Raw genomic sequence first — 23,170 nt, 5'->3', positions numbered from 1 at the left:
GTAGAAGGAAGGAAATTATTTTCCGACCCCCTAATGAAGAGGAGTTCATATTCCATGGATCCCGAGTACGAGCTACTCCGCCACTTCTCTCCGTAATCCAAGCAAGTAGAAGTGTTAGAAAAGGCGCACCGGCATTTCTAGCTTATGTGAAAGCTAAACTAGAAGTGGAGAAAAAGCTAGAAGACATACCAGTAGTGAGCGGCTACCCCGACGTCTTTGCTGAAATCTCATCAGGGTTACCACCTGACTATGAGATTGAATTCACCATCGACTTGTTGCTAGGAACCCAACCCATTCAGAAGGCTCCCTACCGAATGGCGCCAGCAGAATTAAAAGAACTAAAGCAGCAGCTGCAAGAGTTACTAGACCGGGGTTTCATACGCCCTAGTGTCTCACCATGGGGAGCGCAAGTGCTATTTGTCAGGAAGAAGGATGGTTCTATGCGATTACGTATAGACTATCACGAGCTGAATCGGGTGATGATAAAAAAAAAATATCCTTTACCTAGGATTGGCGATCTCTTTGACCAACTCAAGGAAGACACAGTTTTCTCGAAAATTGATCTGCGATCAGGGTACCATCAGCTCAAGGTAAAAGAAGAAGACATCCAAAAGACGGCAATACGCACACGGTATGGCCATTATGAATTTTTGGTTATGCCGTTTGGGGTGACTAACGCGCCATCTGTATTCATGGACTTAATGAACCGGGTATTTCACATGTACCTTGATTGGTTTGTAGTCGTGTTCATAGATAACATTTTAGTTTATTCCACCAATCACCAAGATCATGGAGAGCATCTGAAGACAGTATTGGGGATTCTGAGAGAGAAGAAGCTTTATGCTAAACTCAAGAAGTGTGAGTTTTGGTTGGAAGAAGTCTAATTTCAGGGCCACGTAATATGAAGGGATGGGATAGTTGTTGATCCAAGCAAGATTGAAGTGGTAACAAATTGGGAGCGCCCAACAAATGTCCATGAGATCTGAAGTTTCTTGGGACTGGCTGTACACTATCGAAGATTTGTAGAGGGATTCTCTAAACTGTCGAGTCCCTTCACCCCTCTAACAAAGAAAAACGCTCACTTTGCCTGGGATGAAGAATGTGAAGTAAGCTTCCAAGAACTTAAGCAAAGGTTAGTGTCTGCACTTGTCCTTACTCTTCCCATAGAATCTGAGAAATTTGTCATTTATAGAGACGCATCTCTCAAAGGACTAGGTTGCGTATTCATGTAGCAAGGTAGGGTAATTGCCTATGGATCTAGGCAATTGAAGAATCATGAACGAAATTATCCTACACACAACCTAGAGCTTGCAGCAATAGTATATGCCTTGAAGATCTAGAGGCACTATCTGTTTTGAGAGAAGGTTGAAATCTACACCGACCATCAGAACCTGAAGTACAATTTTAAGCAGAAGGAATTGAACATGAGGCAGCGGAGATGGCTAGAGCTTATTAAAGACTACAATTGCTACATTCTCTTCCACTCGGGGAAAGCGAATGTTGTTGCTGATGCCTTGAGTAGGAAGTTTCAGGGTGGTATCCTTAATGATTTATCTACTCCTGATCTACTTGCTCAGCAATTGGGAAGGATTCAGCTGGATATCACTCCAATTGAAGAGCAGGCCACCCATGCAACACTTGTAATTCAACCCTTAACCTCTGATAGGATTAAGGTTGCTCAAGAAAACAATCTGGAACTACAAGAACTCATGGAGAAAGCTAATCAAGGTGAAGCCCCTGGATTCCACTTCATGAATGATGATCTGTTGAGAACTGGAGACGCCAGAACAGTTATACCTAATGATGCTGAGTTGAAGAGGGACATTTTTGATGAAGCTCACAAGACTAAGTATACTATACATCCAGGGAATACTAAGATGTACCAAGATCTGAAGAAGAAATTCTGGTGGCATGGCATGAAGTGTGATATTGCTGAATATGTGGTCCAATGCCATGTATGTCAACAAGTGAAAGCTGAACATCAAAGACCTGCAGGACTACTTCAACCCCTCAGTGTTCCAGAATGGAAGTGGGATCAGGTTGCCATGGACTTTGTGGTAGGTTTACCGAAAGCCTTCAATGGCCAAGATTCCATTTGGGAGGTTGTTGACAGACTTACCAAGAGTGCTCATTTCATTCCGTTCCACATTACGGATTCAGTGCTGAAGTTGACTGAGCTATACATAAGAGAGATCGTCAGATTACACAGGATACCTGCCTTTATTGTGTCAGACAGAGACCCTAGATTCACTTCTCGATTCTGGACATGCCTACATGAAGCAATGGGCACAAAGTTGAACATCGACACTGCTTATCACCCTCAGACTGACGGGCAGACTGAAAGAACTATCGGACATTGGAAGACATGTTGAGGCTATGTGTACTTGACTTTAAAGATAAGTGGATTAAATATCTACCTTTAGTTGAGTTTGCTTATAACAATAGTTATCAATTGACTATTGGTATGGCACCATATGAGGCTCTCTATGGACGTAAGTGTAGATCCCCATTGTATTGGGATGAGGTTGGCGAGAGACAACTGGTTGGGCCAAAATTCATACAAGACACAAAGGACACAACCACACTTATCCGGAAGAGGATGCTGACGCTCAGAGCAGGTAGAAGAGCTACACAAACAAGCACCATCGTAAGTTGGAATTTGACGTTGGTGATCTTGTATACTTAAAAGTTTCACCAATGAGAGGGGTGATGCGTTTTGGCAAGAAGGAAAAACTGAGCCCGAGATTTATTGGTCCTTTTGAAGTGACCAAGATAGTTGGCCCAGTGGCATACAAAATTCGTCTACCTCCCACTCTATCTGGAGTGCATGATGTATTCCACGTATCCACCCTGAGGAAGCATGTACATGACCCATTGCACATTGTCGAATTTGAACTTTCAAATACAAGAAGATCTTTAGTACGAAGAAATGCCAATTCAAATTCTCGACCACAAGGAACAAAAGCTCAGAACGAAGACCATTCCCTTGGTTAACATCCTTTGGCAAAATCACAACATAGAGGAAGCGTCATAGGAGCTTGAACATGATATGAGAAATAAATATCCATATTTGTTTTGAGGTTTGGAAATCCTTGCAGTATTATTGTGAAATACTTGCTATGTGTGTATGATTTACAACTGTGATTTATATGTATATGGCCTGATACTATTATCTTTTTAGGAGACTTGAGCATATGGATCCATTAGGGAAACCAGCTGAGGAAGATAATATAGGTAGTCCTGATGACACTATGTCTACAGTTGAGTCAGAGGTAGAGTACGAGGCCAGGGATCCTATACCTGGAGTAAGAGAGTATAACCCCATAGATGAGTATTTTTGGATGCAGCAAGCAATAGAAAACAATCTAGCAAATAACGAGCTTATGATAGCCATTATGGTCCAGATGCATAATGAGTATGGATGGGGCGGTCCAGCGGATTACCCTCCTCTTTATGTTCCGGAACAACATGATGAGTTGCAACCTGGTGGTCTAGCTCTAGATGATGCTAGAGATGAGATTCTTGTAGTACCTCATGAGCAAGTCTTTAGTGATACAGAAGGCGATTAGGTAAGTACTTATTAATTCTAAATAAGTAGAATTGTTTTCTAAACATGAATGTTAGAAATTAAATTTCGGGGACGAAATTCTGTTAAGGGGGGTGGGATGTAATGTCCAAAAAGAAAAAAAAAAATTGCTTAAAATAAAAATGTATTGAAATGTTAGGTAAATGAAAGTTTAGTTAATGCATGTATATGAGTATATATCTTTTTATAAACGTGATATGCACGTGTGAGAATATTATACTTAATTGATCTACATATATATAGATGTGTTTAATTAGTTCATGTAAGAAGTTCTACTTATAAGGTATGTTATATATATATGTTTGAGTGATATATATATGTGACCACCCGGATTTTAATAAACACCAACATAAAGAAGATGGCTCCTAGAGCCACCAATTTTTCCAGCTTAAGTAGACTCGGTAAGAAGCACCAACTGTTAAGGTATCATATATAGGAGAATCATCATCATAAATACAACAAAATTCTGCTTATGTAGAACTAAACCCAGCTCATCCCATAGACACGGCAGGATCAATAACAGGAACTAGTTAGTTAGGAAGGCATGGTGTTAACTGATATGAAGTTACTGAGTGAACAGTATTGTACGCATAGCTGGAAGTGATATTTCTGTTAAGTAATCATCATTGCTAATAGGATATTTTGGAGTGATATCTGAGTTTAAAAATGAGTAAGAGAGGTCTTAGTTCTGGTGGAACCGGAAAGTAGTTAGTTAGCTCAATTAGTTGGAATTTAAATTATAGTTTGAAGGGATAAGAGATATTTAGGAAAACTAATGATGGTTTTCTATCCTAATCAAGTCTTCATCGAACACTTGTTTGCTCCCTAACCATAGATCATTTTGCTTAAGTGAATCTAGACCCCTCACGTTCTCTATAGATATGAATACAAGCTTTAGCCATTTTCAGAAAGATCAACCGAAACTCCATCCTTGTATTGAAGTTTCTGCAACCTTCCCTGCCTTCGGTTATAGCAGAAAAACCAGGAAAGAAACTATCCATTCCTTATCGTTTCTGCTATTGAGACATGGAGAAGAGTTCAGAGATTGGTACACGTCTTTTCTTCATTGTAATATGAACCGGCTAGTAGCAAAACAAACAAAAAAAAAAAGAACTTCAATTCTCTGTTTTACTTTCCTCTTCTCCTTGCTGTTTGAAGTTTTTGAGAACAAGTGAATACACCTTGTACCTTGTTCCTTCACTGTGGGTTCGGTATACAATAGAAAAATGAATTATGATACTCAGTTTTAGTTTCCTTCCTCACTCATTCGGTCAGTAACTTTTAAAAGACAGAGAAGAGCTCAACTTGAACTCTCAATCCAACCTTCAATTTTCGAACAGCAACTCCTGGCTTTTCACACTCTGCAGTAGGTTCTCTCTTTACTTAGTTGAACAGAGGAATCCTCTCTTTTACACCATATAATCTTGCCCTCACTTGTTTCTCTTTTATATGGTCACTAGAGACCTGTTGAATCCGGTTGACAGCAGCAGAAAAAGGGATAAGTGCAGCACTTATTTCATCCAAGAAGGAACTGGTAAGCTTCCTAAAACAGAAAAAATAACATGATATGTATATTTAGATAAATGTTTAGGTGAAAGAGTGATAGGCATGTTTGATTATATATATATATGTGTGTGTGTGTGTGTGTTTGTGTGTATAGCAGAACCGAGATATGGTATGTGTGTGCTGTATTGGACCAAAACATGTGTGTGCTGTGATGAAACAGAACTAAAGTGCTAAAAACTGAAACTTTAACGTGTGTGAGTTGGAAAGTATGAATGAGTAATAGGTGTATGTGTTGTGGACGTGTATAAGGTGCTGAAATAGAAAAGGTGTGTTTTCATAAAATAGAAAAGTGTGTCCGTGTGTGTGATCTGTTCAAAAAGAAAGAGACGTGTGCGCTGTGATAGTGTATAGGTGTGTGTTTATGTGTAAAGTACTGCATGAGGGTGTATTTTAGATAGACGTGTGTTGTGTTTTTTGGTGAAACGTGCATGTGTAGGATTAAGAGAAAATGTATATATATGCTGTGCACTTTGTTGTGGAAGCCGTGTGTATGCATGTGTAGTAAACATGTGGGCCTATTTTAGATATGCACATGCTGTTAGTGTTTGATAAAAGGTGGGTGTGAGTGGCAGTGGGTGAGTCGATGTTAGTGTACATAATTGAGTGGAAAACAATGAAGAGAATTAAAGGAGGTTAGAGTGAAACATGTGGGTAAATGCCAAAGATGCTTTGTAGTAAGTGTGTGTTCGGGTAGTGCCGTGATTGGGTGATTAAGTTGTATCAAAAGAATGAAAGAATACAACTAAGTACTAAAAATGATATATATATATATATATACTCTTGATATGAATGTATGTAAATATATATATGTAATTACTGCTGTTATTTGTGTATATATATATAGATATTGGTATGGTGCACTACATAGAATACATATGTATGTACCTATTTATTGTAGTGCCAAGAACAGGGAAGTTATAGGTTCAAAATGTAAAAAATTATAAGGTTGTAAATAAAATGTAGTTATTGAAATATCCAAACAAATAAGGGTTCCATGTAATAAAGGACTAGAAGCGATAGTTATAAATAATAATTTTCTTAGCACTATTTGCTAATCTAGTATTTCATGAATATAATCCTGAAGTTGATATTTTTGTGGACCCCGTGGAAGCAAATGACTGTAAGTATAAATTACTTACTAAGGGTAGTACTGGATTTCAATAGTGTTGTGTTTATGTTTTATTTTAATTGGATGTGTATGACTGATTATTGCATACTGTGAATAATCAACCTATTAATATTGGGAGCAACGTTTCCTAAAGGTTCAGGATGGGAATAGTGCCTGAAACCGAAAACCCTAATAATTATTTTGGAGTTAACGGCTCTCAAAGTGCTAGTAGAGTGACGTGGAACATACTCTTTAAGACACGTCGTCGAACGTCTCAAATAAGGCGCATTGACGGGTAGCAGTTCTAAACGAGAGGAGTGCAATAACTATATTGAACTGTTAAACTTTGCATAGAAAACTGTCACTACATCATTATGTTATCTCTGTTCCTTAAATAACGCATAATCCATTGGTATTATTGAATGACAGTTAGCTCACATATGGAGCTATGGGTTTGTGGTAATAACTACCATCTTATAGATGATTGTGTAGGTACTGACACTGATGAGTATTAGGATTATCAGGATCCCATTGATGATCCTGATTTCATAGATGAGACTGTCTAAGGTCTCCCTTTTGTGATGGACTTGCTGAATAGTCTATCTTCTATGTTGATATTAGGTTTCACTTTATGCACTTCCTAAACAACTTATGTTTTATATTTTGGTTGTAATATGACTACAATTATGTAGGATACGAGCCGTATGTGGCTCTTTTGTTATCGCTTTTGTGTGTATTTATTTGTAAGACCTTTTTATAATGCAAATCAAGGTATTTCAGTCAAAGCTTTATATATATGTTGAAAGAGAATTGTCCCTGTTAGTTTAAAAGAAAAAAAGAAAAGAAAAAGATATTCATATTTTCCGCTGTGAGATTTATCGTCTCTGAAGTAGTAATGATACGTAATTATCCAGATATAATTACTTACGCCTTTTTGTAAAAAACGGGTCGTTACACCAAGTGATAAGTGTTGAGTATTACACATTCAAGCTCCTTTATTTACATATGTTAAGCTCTTAGTTTTGTTATAGTTTGATGTTTTGTATTGTTTTTGTGTTTTCTTCTATTTTACAAGTTTTGGAAGAAAATCCATCAAATTCCATGATTATAACGAAGTCGGCAAACTCACTTTTGGAAAGATTCAACTCCAAATCAATTTTGAATTTAAGAAAAGAGAAGTCGGCAAAATCCGTTATTTTTGAAAAGAATCCAGAATGAGCATGTCTTTGTATTTTAATCATAACTTTTTGGTCGAGTATCGGATTGCATTGAAATTGGTGGCGTTGGATAATAAAAAATGTAACATATATGTCAGAAATAAGTTTTTCCTAATTCAGATATTTACTATGCCAAAATCGCCCCGCAATAAAAGACTACAAACCTGTACGAATTTGGAATCCTATTCCTACTTAGGTTGGAATTTCAGAAAAAAGGAAAAGACTTGTTGATGTGGTCTTTTGTTTACCAAAATATATCAATAATAAATAATCACTCGCAATAGGACGAATCCTTGTAGGATAAGGCTATAGAGAAGGTGTCGAACCTCAAGGACTGCAAGGGTATTGCTATCAAGTTTGTGAAGATTAAAAATAACTAAAGAAAAGATTATGGAATTTGTAATTTAACTAAAGTGCATAAAATAAACGTAAAAGTGAATTTGAAATATAAGAGAGAGAAAGAGTAGAGTATTGACTTTACCGCTATCCGCACATCAATGGTTAATCATATTTAATTAGAGAAATTCATTCTATGCATGCTATAAATAAACAAGAAGTTACCATATTAAAGAATAAGTATAATCCATCTTCGGTTGGCACAGACCGTCCACCTAACTACTAAGATGCGGTACGACCCGTCTTCCCTAGGCATAGATTAGCTACGTCTTTAATAGGATACATACAATCAATGGAAAAGTATAACCCATCTTTGGTTGGCATGAATCGTCTACCTAAATTATACTAAACTAGGATGTAGTACGATTCGTCTTCCCTAGGCATGGCCTATCTAATCCTCTTGATCATATGTCAATTAAACCCGTTGTATAATCATTATTCTCATAATCACAGAAAATAAGAATAATTTGAGTTCAATAAAGGTAAAAAGCTTTCTAAGAAAAGAGAAGAATTCTACCAATATTGATTATGAATTGAAGAACAATTGCATTTAAAAGATGAAGAACAATATCAAATTGTAGCAATTCTTATAATTATACAACCAACATGCATAAACTAAAATTCTCTAAATTAAAATACAATCAAACCATTGTGCTTGGATAGGGCTACATCAATACCCTACAAAGGTTTTTAGCCACTCATGACGCTGCTGCAATGGCCTCTTGCCATGATTACTTCTCTTCAACTCTTCAAGCCTTCAAGAAGTTTTTCTCTGAATTTGCTTTAGGTAGCAGTGTGTCTTTCTTCAATGTTTAGAGGCCTATTTATAGAGATTAGGAGAGGCCTAGAAGCTCTTGGAATTCCAGAAAAATCGTCTCTTGAGTCTTCTTGTCCAAGTAAGAGATTGAAACTTCAATCCAAGTAGGAAAAGGATTCCAAATTCGGCCAGGATTGCGGTCTTTTATTGCGGGGCTATTTTTGTAGTAAACCTCTGAATTAGGGAAAAGCTATTTCTGACATATTTGTTGTATTTTTTATTAGCTTTCCAACGCCACCAATTTTATTTCAATCCAATATCTGACGTAAAAGTTATGATCCAAACACTGAGACATATGCATAATCCAAATTTGAATCCAATCCGATTTTGACTCTTAGTAGAGAAATTCCGATTTAATCCTTCACTTGATTTGATTAAACTTAACCACATCATATAGGTATTCTATTATGATTGGTTAAGCTTAAACATATCTTCCAGGTCTTCTCAAAGTGTGTTTTAAGCCCAAAATTAATGAAATTAATTGCATCTTTATTTAAAACCTGAAAACATTAAAACAACACAAAATCAAACAAATAACAATGCTAAGGAATTAACATATGCAAGTTAAGGGGCTTGAATGTGCAACATTCAGTGCTTATCACTTGTACTTATTCTATTTGGACTAGGAGACCTATTTACGATTTTTCTAGGATTCTTAGGGCTTCTAGAGATTCTTTAATCCCTATAAATAGGCCTCTAACATTTGAAGAGAAAACACACAAGCTTTGGAAGAAGAATTGGAGGCTACTTCAAAAAGGATTCTGTTTTTTTCCTTTTTCATTTCTTTATTTTCTGTATGTATATATTTTTTAGTTTAAATTAGTTGTAGTTAATTACTTTTGTTGGGGCTCGATTGAAGCCCTAATCATGTCTTTTTAAGGTTTCCAATTGGCACCTTTACTACAATTCATATACTAATGCTTAACTTGATTATTTTCTGTTTTCTTGAATCCCTCATATGTTTATGCTTGACCATCATATGCATGTGGTATGGACTTGTTATTTATGTCAATTTGGATGGTCGAGTCCTGGGCATAATAAAGTAGCAAAAGATTCCCATAATAGGTTCTTGGATTAATCAACATGCCATAGGCTCCATGTGTTTGTCGATCTCCACAGTTTTATGCTTTCTTAAAGACATTCGAGTAGATGACATGCCTAATCCTTTGAGAAAGAAAAGAATTAAAGTAGATGCCTACATGCCTATTCTTTTGAGAAAGAAAAGAATTAGAATAGATGCCATGCCTAATTTGTTGCTTAGGGAGATTAATAGCCTAAGGAGTAGATGCCATGCCCTCAGGTTGACAAACATTAAGTATCAAGTTATAAATTGTAGTATTGACATTGTGAATTTTAATTGAGTATGATTAACAGTGGATATAGAAGCCTTACCTTACTTCTTATTATATCTCATCAATATTTTTATTTCTTCTCACTTATCTCAGTTATTTAGGATATTCTTTTTAAACATAATTTACCAATCCTCATGGGAATGATCTCGTACTTGCTCTCTATTCTATCTTTTTGATCTTGTGCACTAGCGAGTAAAACGTACAAGTATTTACTTATTTATTTAGGTAGATGTTTGCACAACACTAAGGGGAACTCCACTAAAGCAATCTAGCCAAATCACACTCTAGAACATATGACACAAAGTGTAACAAGCTCAGAAGGGAGGCTCACCAGGTAGCTGACTTGTGGCTGAGAGGAGCTGACACGTGTTGATGAGGTGCAAGGTTTAAAGGCGTACAACAAGGCTGAAAATAAACGCTGTCGTTCTACTTGATTCCTTTAGTTCTTTTGTATTTTTGTTTTCCGTTAATGGGCGGGATTGACTGTGAGAGCTTGTATAAAAGGGCAGAGAGGCGTGAGGAGTAGGTATTCAATTGGTTGTGAACTAGATTGGATCTGGAGGTCGATTGGCTCCTCGAACTGCCATTGTTGCTATGTAATTCTTGCTTGATCAATTCCATTTTCTTCTTCATTTCTTAACTCATCTCTCTATTCTCCATCCTTTAATCTCCATCTCTCTCTAGAAAACAGTTACAAATCTTGAGGACTGTTACACAAAGTCTCTTGAGAACATTTACTAAAGAGACAAACCCAGGAATCCAAATCAACATTAGAAACAAATCTCCCAATATTGGCACGAGAAGACAATATGTCCAAAGCAATCTTCCAAAGCATATGTTTAAGCTTGGCTTGAAGCTTTAGACCCCATAGCTTAAACTAGACCTTAGGGGAAAAAGGAGAAGTTCTATTAGAAGAGGAAGCTGAAACTAACTCATGTGCAGATTTAACTGAAAAAAAAAACCCTGAAGGAGATGGAGCCCATGACCTTATCAAAAGAGATAACCTGAGGAATATGAATATTCAAAATATTCTGAACCGAGCCAGGATCAAACAAATCACACAATAACTGCGAATTCCAAGATCTAGCACCAAGAAGAATCAATTCAGCCACTGTGAAGGGAGAAAGCTCCAATAGATTAACATTTGGCCTAGCCTTAAAATTTGGCAAAAGTAGGAATCCAAAGAGAATTCCAGACATCAATATTCAGCCCATTAGAAATAAAAATGCAAGCACCCAACTCCACCATTTTCCTATTTTTCAACAATCCTTTCAAATCCCATAAGACAGAGAATTAAAAGGAGCATTTATAAAAGAAATACCATGCTGAAGATATTTGCCTATGAGAGCATCAACCCAAAGGAGAAGTTGATTAGTGGTCATCTTCCAACCATGCCTAGCCAACAAGGAACTGTTTTGAAATTCTATAGAATGAAGCCCTAAACCACCCAAAGCTTTCGGTGAACATATATTATCCTAAGAGAGAAAAGAGAGATTACGATTTTGTCATGTGGAAAACCCCACCAAAATTTATGTATCAAAGTATTAATCTTCGAGCAAAAATACTTAGACAAATGAAAAAGAGACATAATATATGTGGGAATATCATTTGCTATAGATTTAACAAGAGTTGTCTTGGCCACCTGAGATAAAAGCCGAGCTTTCCAACCGGTAATTTTGGCAAAAATCCGATCTTTGAGTTCAATAAATGTATCTTTCTTCTTCTGATGCATAAAAGGGGAAATGCTAATATATTTTGCCTTAGCTGGAATAAGAGGAAGATTAAAGTACAAATCTAGCATATGTAGTTTGATTTTTTCAATTCATAAGAACTATAGTGAAAGTTGATCACAATACAGACAAACACTGAAACAAAGTAATGCATTAATTTTTGCTTCTTGTCTTTCCATTAATTGATTCCAGCTTCTAACTTGCACAATTGCATGAAAACCTGAGTATGGCTCATAACCCAAGAAGGTCTGAAGAGCCTAAAAAAATTAAATTACAAGGTAATCTATAAATAAAATTGATAAAGCATTTGCTGTGGGGTTTTTTTTTTTTTTTTTTTTTTTTTTTTTTTTTAATGGATCCTTTTGTTTTGACTTGGTATCCCTTTTTTTTTAAATAAAAAAAAAACTACAGCTTGTAATCGATTTTCTCTCTATTCCCCTCTTTTTCTATATCAAGTCAGTACAGAAAGATTCAAAAAAGACCCAATAGATGCTCTAACAGTTCCCATCTATAAAACATAGTTTTCATGGTAGAAATTGTGATGGATGTTGGGACTGGTATCCTAAACTCTAATAAATTGAATTATATTTTAGTTGTAATTAATAATATTATTTATTCCTTAATTAAAAATTTCCCAATGAAAAAAGAGGTTTGGGTTTATGAGTAATGCTACACATCATCCCCTTGTCCTCCTTTTGTCCTCCCAAATGTGATGTGGCTCGTAAAATTACCATTGAATTTATGATAGATCATTATTGAATTTTGATTCAATGGTGATTTAAGAGCCACGTCAATTTTGAGAGGATAAAAAATGGACAAGAGGATGATGTGTAGCATTACTATGAGTTTATTAAAAAACACCGACCCGCATTCCCTTCAGTATTCCTCCATCGGACCGTCCACTAAACAAAGCGCCATTAGCAACGCGAAGGCTTGCGAAGGCTTGCGAAGCATATAAATCCAAGCCCCATTTTTTATTCCCGATTATCACGTAACCACTAACCCCCATGTTCTATCACGTTAAATCTACTGGACCCCACCTATTCTATCTATCCGCTCCCATGCAACTACCCCATGATGAAGAAATCCGACGGCTCCCCTTGCTGGCAGGCCCACCGTCGTCAATGCGTGTTCCCACTGAATCACAACCCCGACAGCCTTTTACGCGAAGCCGACACGCCTGAGACACAGAACTGACACGTGGAAGAGTAATACGTTCGAACTTCAAAACGGTTCAGTTTTACGTTTCGACATTACCAGTTCCCTCTCTCTCTCACTCTCCCCGGCTGATCTACTCCTACTCACCGGTTGTTTTCAATGATCTAGGCTGGTGGGATCTATGATTCGCCGTGGGTGGTAGAGAGCTCGTCGGAGGGTTTGAGTTAGAGAAACAGCGTTTGTGAAGCGGTTTTTGAGGCGGGGTTGGAGGAGGAGGAGAGGAGATGGATATAACGGAGGTGTCGGTGATTCATCACGTGGGAATAGTGCTGCTATGCCTTTGGTTGCTTTCTAGCTTCAATTGGTGCCACCCGGTCGCCTACTTCGTGTCTCTCATCTATCTCTTTTTGGTAATTGCATTATCGATCGCTTTGTTACTTCTGATTTGGCCTTTGACTTTCTTTAGATTTGAGAATCAAAGGGGAGTAAAGAAAAAAGAAGTTGGAACTGTTACAAAAGGAAAGTAGAATCACAATTATGATATTTGCGTTTGTATGTTTCTTTGTTGTGTCTATTTTCGGTGAGGAGAGTAAGTTGCTTTTCTGTGATGGATCTGGTTTTTTTTTTTTTTTATTTCTATTTTGGATTGCTTATTATTTGGGAACTGCTTGAAGGGGTGTGGAATTTGTTACTGAACGTGCATTTTTGCTTGTCTTTTTGAAAGGTTCATGAGCGGTATGTTACAAGATTGCGGAGGAAATTACAGTTTGAAGAAAGAAAACAAGCAAATCAGAGAAAGGTAATTTTATTTCTATTCATTCTCTTCTCATTTCTAATTGTGATTATTTCTTTAAAGGGTGTTATCTTTTAGTCTTAACTGGGTTGATGATAAATGTAATAATAGAGCGCGAAAACTTTCTGCCTTAAGAATTATGTTGTTCTGGTTCCCAAAATTAAAATAAAGAATGAAAAATTTAAATTTAAAATTAAATTTGGAACAAAGAATAAGACCCACCTTGATTAAATCTCTCGGATGGAAAGTTTCAAATTGAACTCTCAGTAATGAGTAAACAATATGTTTTTCTTTTATATATGTAGTAAATAATATGTATAATTCTTAGCGCTTTATTACTTTATTTTTTCACTTCAGGTGCTTTCTGATTCTGAATCGGTGCGGTGGTTGAACCATGCAGTTGAAAGGATATGGCCCATATGTATGGAGCAAATTACTTCACAGAAGATTCTCCTGCCCATCATACCTTGGTTCTTGGAGAAGTACAAACCATGGACTGTTGTATGCATCATCTTCCTACTATTATATTTCCGATACTATGCTTTACATGTTTCATTTGGCTTGGTCCTAAGTGCTTTTTCCAAACAATAGTATAGTCACCATGAAGAGATGTGGTGGCTTGGAGTGACCTTCAGTCAATTGGTCTTTATTGCTATATTTTCTTTTGGTGTCTAAATATTCTGAGCTACTTAAAATTCAATTTAGATTTCCTTCAAGTTGCAGTAACTCATGATTTTAACATGCATCCATGTCATGTGCCATAGTATTAGCAAGTGTGTGTCTTGAGAGTATGGGAAAATGAGTAGCCTATATTGGGAAAATGAGTATCCCACATAGAGTGGGTGATTAATAAAAATACTCTTGAGTGCTAAGTCTCACATTGCTTACTTATTAAATGAAACTGGACTTTACAAGTTATTATGGGAAAGTTCTAAATTAACTAGTCATTTTGGAGTAATAGCGCAAATATAGCTAGCGCTTTCCTTGGGTCATTACAAATAGTATCAGAGCCACCTAGTAACGCCATGTGGTACTGGAACACTGCATGATGTGGCCATGACGAGGACATCAGTGGTTTGAGGGAGGGAGATTGTAACACCCCGGTCCCATATTGGGGAGATAAATAGCTAACATAGAGTGGGTGGTTTATAAAGACACTCATGGGTGCTACGTCCTACATTGTTTACTATGTGAAATTGGACTTTATAAGTGATTCTAGGGAAGCTTCAAATTGACTAGTCATTTTGGGGTAATAGCACAGATGTGGCTAGCGCTTTCCTTGAGTCGTTACATATTGAACTAGTGACCACCACTTCATGAGGCATTGACTAATCTACTTTTCAATCATGCTGATAATCCATTAATTTCTGATTGAAAGGGGAAATGGACTTAACTTTGGGTTTAGATGCATATTGGTTGTTTTTAGCATTTAACTTTGTTTGAGTAATTTGCAGAGAATTGTATATAGTACTGTAAATTAATAAATCTCGTAAATAGGTGCTTCGTTGCAATTTAGGAAATCATTTGTAACTTCCTTCTCTGGTGATTGTGCTTGTGTACTATTAGTTATTGATGGGATGACTGTATTTAATATGTTTACAGAAGAAAGCAGTGGTTCAGCACCTGTACATGGGAAGAAACCCACCTATGTTCACAGAAATGAGGGTTCTCCGCCAGTCTTCTGATGACGACCACTTGGTGTGTACATACTCTATCATGTTGGACCCCTGTCTTTGAATGTGATCTTTGTGGCTGCAATTACAGGTTTCAGCCAAAATGAGATTCTGTGGTGTAATAATTGCAGGTTTTGGAGTTAGGGTTGAATTTTCTCACAGCTGATGATATGAGTGCAATACTTGCCGTGAAGCTAAGGAAAAGATTGGGATTTGGAATGTGGGCAAAGTTGCATATAACGGGCATGCATGTTGAAGGGAAGGTATGGCCTTAGATTTCTCTCATTGAAGCACAACAGACTGTAATTGTAAGATTTACATATACCTTGATTGTTATAGCTACTGAAATTGAATGACTTTAGGTAGTGGACAACATGCTATTTCTAATTTATGCAAAGCATATACTTATTTGCAATGCATAAACACGCATATGTCTTGTGTACCTATAGTACATGTTTGTATGCATGAATATCAGTAGGCATGTATAATGCTATAGGATTTACATTATGAACTCAAGCTGGGCAAAAGCCAGGAATTTCGTCCTGGAGCCTCGAAGTCAAAAGCGAAAGTTTTGGCTTATAATCAACAAAAATAAAATGAAAACTTAAATACTCCCAGTGCAAAACAAATATGTATATAGTATAAGTGTAAGATAGATTCATAAATGATCCGGTGCCCGTGTTTGGACATCGATTCATGCTCAAATAATTTATGTGCATTATACAACATCTGAAGCAATTCATTTGTGCGTGTTTTGGGGGTGTTGTTCACCAATAGTGATTGACTATGTGGAAATTGTTAACTGTTTAGAATTGTCCTAGGAATTCAAAAGATGACATCATTTATATTTTCTTTCATCCTTTTATCTGGCGACATTAATTTAATAAATATATGGAATTGTTGATCTTTGCCCATGGGCAACCAGATGAAATGATCTTCCATTCTTATTTATTGCACTTGGCTATACTTTGTTTCTTTTGTAGGTCTTGATTGGGGTGAAGTTCGTTCGCGAGTGGCCTTTCATCGGTCGTTTACGGGTTTGCTTTGCTGAGCCTCCATATTTTCAGATGACCGTCAAGCCTATCTTTACTCATGGTCTTGATGTTACAGAATTTCCGGGGATCGCGGGATGGCTAGTAAGTCTATCAAATTTTACCCACTAAATGCCTGACCTCCAATTTTTTTTCTGTCTCACTCACAAATTTGCTTATTTGCTCATTCTGTATCTAATTTTATGTAAATTTTCTTTTTCTTAATCAGGATAAGCTTCTATCCATTGCTTTTGAGCAGACACTTGTTGAGGTTAATTTTTTTTTGGCTCTGATGCTCAATTATTTTTCAAGTTATTCTTTATTGTTTCCTACTGCCACAACATCATTTTATAAATTATTGGTTTCCCCAGTGAGACATATTTTTTTGAAGATCAACATTAGCTTCTCAGAATTTAGTCGTTACCAGTTTCATCTTATGTTAGGACTTCCTTTTTTGGGAGGAATTACTATAGATCTAAATGTTGGCAATCATTGCAGCCCAATATGCTGGTTATTGACATGGAGAAATTTGCTTCACCACAGCCAGGTAGTTTACCTAAGAAATTTAATTTAGTTAGGCTTAGCACATAATTTTGGAAGAATGCTTTATTGCTTTGTGATGAGTAGATAGAATGTCACCTAGGATTATGTCTCCATGGATGTCATTATTTGCTGTGGTCATAATTTTTTCCGGAAAACTTCAGAATTGTTAACACTCTCATTCATTATTTTTTTTTAGGATATTTAGTTCACATTTTGAGGATTATGTGCTGGAAATGCTCAGCCTTATTTCAAAATTCCATCACCAATAACAAACGTCCGCCACCAACTTGATACAAATTAATAGCGGATTTAACATTTTGTAAACTTACATCCATTTGTATTGTATCTTAATTTGTTACTGTTGCTATTCTACAAAAGATGAAAGCTTACAAACACATGCATTTTAATGGAAAAAAAAGGCTTATGATAATGTAAATTGAGAATTTTTGTTGTATATACTGAGGAGATGCAGTTTTGGGGAGAAATTGTGTAATTGGATAGAGCATCGTATCTCTTCATTTGCTTTTATGTTTTTGTGAATGACTCTCTGACGGGAATTTTTTAGTAGCTTTCATTGTTTGAGACAGAGAGACCCTTTGCCTCCTTTACTGTTTCATTATTGTTATGGAGGCATTAAGTAGAATGATTTATGCTATGCTGAATAGGGGTCTCTTATCAGGTTTTTCAGTAGGGCCTTTGAATGTTGGTACCTTCAACATCTCCCACCTCTTATTTGTGGACGATACTTTGATCTTTTGTGGGACAAGTCCAGATCATCTTCAAAATTTGCGTTGTTTGTTCTTATGCTTTGAAGTTGTTTTAGGTTTGAGGATTAATCTAGCTAAATCAGATTTGGTCCCCGTCGGCAATGTCAATAATGTGGAAGGTTTGGCTGGCATTTTGGGCTATAGGGTCTCTTCTCTACCTATGAAATATCTAGGCCTTCCGGTGGGAGCTTCATTTAAGGCCAAATCTAAATGGGATGGCAATCGTGGCATTATTAAGAAGATAGAGCGTTGTTTGGCTGGATGGAAAAGAATGTATTTATCAAAGGGTGGGAGGGTGACCTTGATCAAAAGTACTTTATCTAATCTTTTCCCCCTTTTGGTTGGTGTTCCCAACTGCATTGAGAAGTTGCAGCGGAATTTTATGTGGAGTGGTATTGGTGAAGAGTTCGAATTTTATTTTGTTAGCTAGTCTAACGTGCATTCTCTAATCCCAAAAAGAGGGTTAGGGGTTCGTAATTTACTTTCGGTTAAATGAGCTCTCTTGGGAAAGTGACTTTGGCGTTATGTTTCATGAGAGAGAGGCCTTATGGAGGGAGGTTGTGTATTCTAAATATGGCAGCGCATGCTGCATGGGGTGGGTGGTGTTCTAATGAGGTACATGGGGCGTATGAGGTGGGGCTTTAGAATAATATCAAGAGAGGTTGGGGGGATTTTTTTGTCATACTAGATTTGAGGTTGGTGATGACTCCAGAATTAGATTCTAGCATGACATATGGTGTGGGGGATCATGCCCTAAATGCAGCTTTTCCTGACTTGTTTAGTTTGGCCTGTTGTAAGGATGCTTCTGTGGTAGATCATTTGGAGTTTTTTAATTACTCATTAATAGAAAATTATCTTTTTCAGAGTGGTTCACAATTGGGAGATGGGTTGCTTTACCCCATTATTCAATTGAGACGAGGTGGCAAAGACAAGCTTTGTTGGGTACCTTCCAAGAGAGAGTTGCTTGATGTTAAATCTGACTACAATGTCCTTGTTCCCTATGATAGCACTCATTTCCCCTGCGTTGGACTATTTGGTGGAATAAGGCTCCTCCGAGAGTGGTATTCTTAGTCTATTACCTGGGGGAAGATTTTAATCATGGATAATCTCAAAAAGCAGCATGTCATTATGGTTGATTGGTGTTGTATGTGTAAGAAAAGTGGAGAGTCAGTGGACCACCTTTTACTACATTGTGAGATGACTAGTGCCCTATGGAATACTATCGTCAACCTTGTAAGGTTGGTGTAGGTTATGCCTAGTTGTGTGGTAAAACTTTTCGCTTGTTGGAAAGGGTATTTTGATAGGCTTTGGAATGCTCTTATGTGGGAAAATGGTTCCATCCTTCATTATGTGGTGTCTTTGGAGGGGAGGGAATTAAATGATCGGAGTTTTGAAGATCGCAAACAGATGGTGGCGGAACTTAAGTCTTTTTTCTTCAAGACTTTTTATCATTGGACTTAAATATCTCTAACTTTCATGCTTTTCTTGATTTTTTTTCTTCTGTTAGCTAGGTGTTTCTCTTCTATGTTTTCTTTGTGCTTGGGTTGCGCTTTTTAATAAATTGTGTTTACATATCAAAAAAAAGTTTTGCGATGGCATATCTTTCTCTGTTTATTTGCATGAATATATATGTGCTCAATATTTCTAAATTTTTAAGTATGCATTGATTTGAATGTTAGAGGATTGGTTCTCCGTGGATGAGAAGGAGCCTGTTGCCTTTGCTAAAGTAGAAGTTGTTGAAGCATCTGACATGAAACCATCGGACCCAAATGGTTAGCTCCATTTTTTTTCTAGGATTAACTGTTGGTTCATAACTATACTTCTCTTATTAGTTCTGCAACATAGGCAGTATTATAAATTTGGGTCTAATAAATGGAGCAATTTTTCAGGATTGGCTGATCCATATGTAAAAGGTCAATTGGGCTCTTACAGATTCAGGACTAAGACGCAGAAGAAAACTCTGGCTCCAAAATGGCATGAGGAATTTAAGATCCCCATTGTTACATGGGAGTCGCCCAATATACTAGCTATTGCAGTTCGTGACAAGGACCATTTTGTCGATGACACAATGGGGTATGCTTCTGAGCTTTTGGGCTATATATATGAGTAGAATCTGTGACAGTCTGTTTTAGTTTTCTTGCAAATAAGCACCAAAGGTTCTCTCTCTCTCTCTCTCTCTCTCTAGGTTACTGTTTCTTATTTATATATCATCTTTCGTTTGTTCAATGTAAAATTATACAAGTATCTACTTCTGTGTGTTGTGTGTACTTATGTGCATGTCTTCCTATGAGGATAATGCTTGCTTTCAGAACCAGGCATGTTTTTGAGGCCACTGATGCTCTTCAACCATTGTGCCCATGTTCACTTCTATATTTTATTGCCCAACATGTATTTTCTAAGAAAGAGCTCATAATAATTACAAATATATTGCCAAAGGCCTTTTGGTCAAATGGCGCTTCCAGCCGTCATAAGTATGAGGTGGTACATGAGGCCTTGGGTTCAAGGCCCCTGGAGAGCGTGCTGATCACAATAAGCAATTTTTTTTTTTATGATCTGGATCTGGATGATTCACAGTTGAATCATCAAATTGGTGACCAACCATCATGTTTTGATCTATTTTTGTCTGGTTCTGATGGCCCTGATCTGTCTCTTATATGACCAAACTATTTGATTGTTATGTTAGCATATTTTTGTCTGGTTCTGATGGCCCTGATCTGTCTCTTATATGACCAAACTATTTGATTGTTATGTTAGCACACTTTACATTTTCTGATTATTGTAAGTTCCTACTAAATTGTCCATTTTTTTCTATATATTGTTTTCCTTGATATCCGTCAACTTGTTCTGCAAATGCTGTATTCCTTATAGGACATACTAACCCTTCTCCTATTTACAGAGACTGTTCTGTGAACATTAATGATTTTAGGGATGGCCAGAGACATGACATTTGGTTGCCTCTTCAGAATATTAAAATGGGGAGGTTGCATCTTGCAATTTGTGTCCTTGAAAACAGTCAAAAGGTTGTTTTCGTTTTCTTTCTCTTGTTTTATTTTATTCTTCCAAAGAATAATTGGGAAAAAGAGGGTTTAAATTGCTTTGTAAATAAAAAAATTAATGCTTCCATGGGTTGCTAGAGTCTTGCTTTAAAGAGTCTGATAATAATCTGGACATAATGTCTACAGGTGGATGATCATCCATGTGACCAAAAAACACCGAGTATGGAAGATAAAAGAGATTCCTTTGCGAATGAGACTGCTATCAAAGGTTCTTTCTCATCTGTATCATCAGAAAAGTCTCCAAGAGTGGCAGATAAGTTTGAGCCAATTGACATTGAAGGGCAAAAAGATACTGGGATATGGGTCCATCACCCAGGAAGTGAAATTTCACAAATATGGGAGCCTAGAAAAGGAAAGAGTCGGCGCACTGATACCGAAATTCACGGGGAGCCTAATGATTCCATAAGCAGCTCTAATGCAGCAGTGTCTGGATCCCCTAAAAATGACAGCAGCAGCACTGATGAAAATCCTGATGATAAGCGACCAATGACATCAGTTCAGAGAGGCATAAGGAAGATAGGTTCAGTATTTTACAAGAGTCCCAAAAAGGAGGATCACACAGGCAGCTTCGTGGGGGTTGTTCAGTCCCCACGTATTAATCTTAGGGCAGTCAATGCGATGGAGATTGGTGTGAAGTTTGTTGTGGACGACAACCCTAGTGGACCTGCCTCTGGTAAGAATCCCAAAGAAGAGAATGCAAATCTTGACGAGAATTGTCCAGAAAGCCCAAGCAAAGGAAATATGAAAGATATGGCAAAGAGTTTTCTAAAACAGGCTGGCAAATCTGCTCGTGGCATAAAGCATGCACTTTCCCGGAAAGGATCAAGAACATCTCGAGGTGAGATGCCGGCGGGGACACAGAGAGAAAGTATAGCAGAGTCCGACTCTTCTGATGATGAATCCAGTAGTTGTTCCCCTGGAGTTGAAAGGATTCCAGTTATTTCCAAGGCCATATCCTCTGGCTGTGGTAACGATTCGTTAAATTCCGAGGAACATGCAGTTCAGACGGATGAAGTTGGAATGGATACTGAATGCCCAATAGAAAATGAAAGTCATGAAGACTTGGATAGGAAATATGACAAGCAGGGCAGCCCTGACGGTCGTGGTGATGTAGTGGAAGAGTCCTTACAACCCAGGCTTGCTGGAGTAGTGGATTTGGAAGCAGAGAAAAAGGTAGCATGTTGGGAAGACAGTCAGAAGATAGCCTCGCAGTGATCTTATTGTGGGGCATGTGCAGAATCCGTGAATTTTGAAATTTATTACAACCAATGTTATCATTCTGCATTTTTTTTTTCTCGCTCAATTACATACAAATGGTTTGGTGAATATGCTGCAGTTTATAGGTGCTTTATATTCATTTGTGAGTATAGTAGGAAATTATGTAAATCCTTTTGAGAAAGTACTTGTAAAAACGTTCACATGTGAATTCCTTTAAAAGAAACTATAGTTTTACAGAATATTGTTGATGTTGAGAACACACCTTTAGAATGGCACACTATATCTGTTTTGGTGCATTTCCGTGTGAACTAGGTTTTGGTGTGAATAAAAGGCCACATTTATGCTTTCGGACTAGTCAGTTTTCACAATGGAAGTTGCAAAAGTCTCCATCGGTTCTTTCTTTCTTGTTTGAATAGAAACTGGCATAACAGACAATCAAACTGAAATTGTTTTGTTTGTTTGTTTGTTTGTATATCAAGTCCACTAGGTGAGAGAAAGGAAAACATGAGTATTTCAAAGCTGATAGAAAACAAATAACAGTATCGGGGATCCCATCGTATTTAGCACAGACAAGATGGCACATGTATGTGACGGATCCTCAATAGAGTTTCTTGAAGGTGATGTTAAAGATTCTATGATCATTTCATATTGCTCTTTATTGCTTAATTTTCATTTTACTGAAAATGGAAGTTCACTCTACTTATTATCAAACCACCATGAAATCCGTAATTTTCCTCTTTAAGTGTTGGTTGGGCTTTGGCTGATGAGTTCATCAAAGCTAGAGTGTTACAAAGATCGAACAAATTAATTCATTTGTGGCAAGTCACCACTGTAGAAGAAGGCCAGAGTTCTAGAGCCGCTTTGGAACGGAAATTGATTGTGTCACTCATGGGATTACAAGTCTTGCTTTGAGTCTACAAATGTTTTGATAGTACTTAAAACATATTGAAATAATTTATAGGTGGCTGATCAGCGCGCCTAGTACTTTTTTTTGTTCTTTTGAAAATTAAAGTTCTTCAAAAGAGTTTCTCCTCGTACGCATTATCTTTTATTTATTTATTTATTTCCTGCTCTTATATTTTGGATTTTTGCTTGGTGTTGGCCCCTTTTAATTTAATTGGTAAAATTTGAGTTAGAATACCTATCCACCCCCTCTAGG

The 23,170-nt window shown here is 37.1% G+C and overlaps 1 protein-coding gene across 1 annotated transcript; it reads left to right on the top strand.

Moving 5' to 3' along the window:
• The first annotated feature begins 13,000 nt into the window (after window positions 1-13,000).
• LOC133874677 (C2 domain-containing protein At1g53590-like) lies at window positions 13,001-22,250 on the top strand. The gene is made up of 12 exons (XM_062312551.1): window positions 13,001-13,340; window positions 13,655-13,729; window positions 14,081-14,224; window positions 15,326-15,421; window positions 15,528-15,659; window positions 16,380-16,532; window positions 16,657-16,698; window positions 16,926-16,974; window positions 19,417-19,509; window positions 19,627-19,810; window positions 20,634-20,757; window positions 20,920-22,250. Exons 1-12 carry the CDS (start codon window positions 13,215-13,217, stop codon window positions 22,006-22,008), a joined length of 2,307 nt encoding a protein of 768 aa, XP_062168535.1. The 5' UTR covers window positions 13,001-13,214; the 3' UTR covers window positions 22,009-22,250.
• Window positions 22,251-23,170: the final 920 nt, after the last annotated feature.

This window comes from Alnus glutinosa, chromosome 8, assembly GCF_958979055.1.
Source record: "Alnus glutinosa chromosome 8, dhAlnGlut1.1, whole genome shotgun sequence".
Taxonomy (NCBI): domain Eukaryota; kingdom Viridiplantae; phylum Streptophyta; class Magnoliopsida; order Fagales; family Betulaceae; genus Alnus; species Alnus glutinosa.
Note: the sequence above shows the minus strand (reverse complement) of the source record. Positions and strands in the feature narration are given on the sequence as shown.

Coding starts and splice junctions, on each gene's coding strand:
- LOC133874677 (XM_062312551.1), top strand. CDS start 13,215: ATGGATATAACGGAGGTGTCGGTGATTCATCACGTGGGAATAGTGCTG. Junction 16,699..16,925: donor TTGAGCAGACACTTGTTGAG/GTTAATTTTTTT, acceptor CAATCATTGCAG/CCCAATATGCTGGTTATTGA. Junction 16,975..19,416: donor ATTTGCTTCACCACAGCCAG/GTAGTTTACCTA, acceptor TTTGAATGTTAG/AGGATTGGTTCTCCGTGGAT.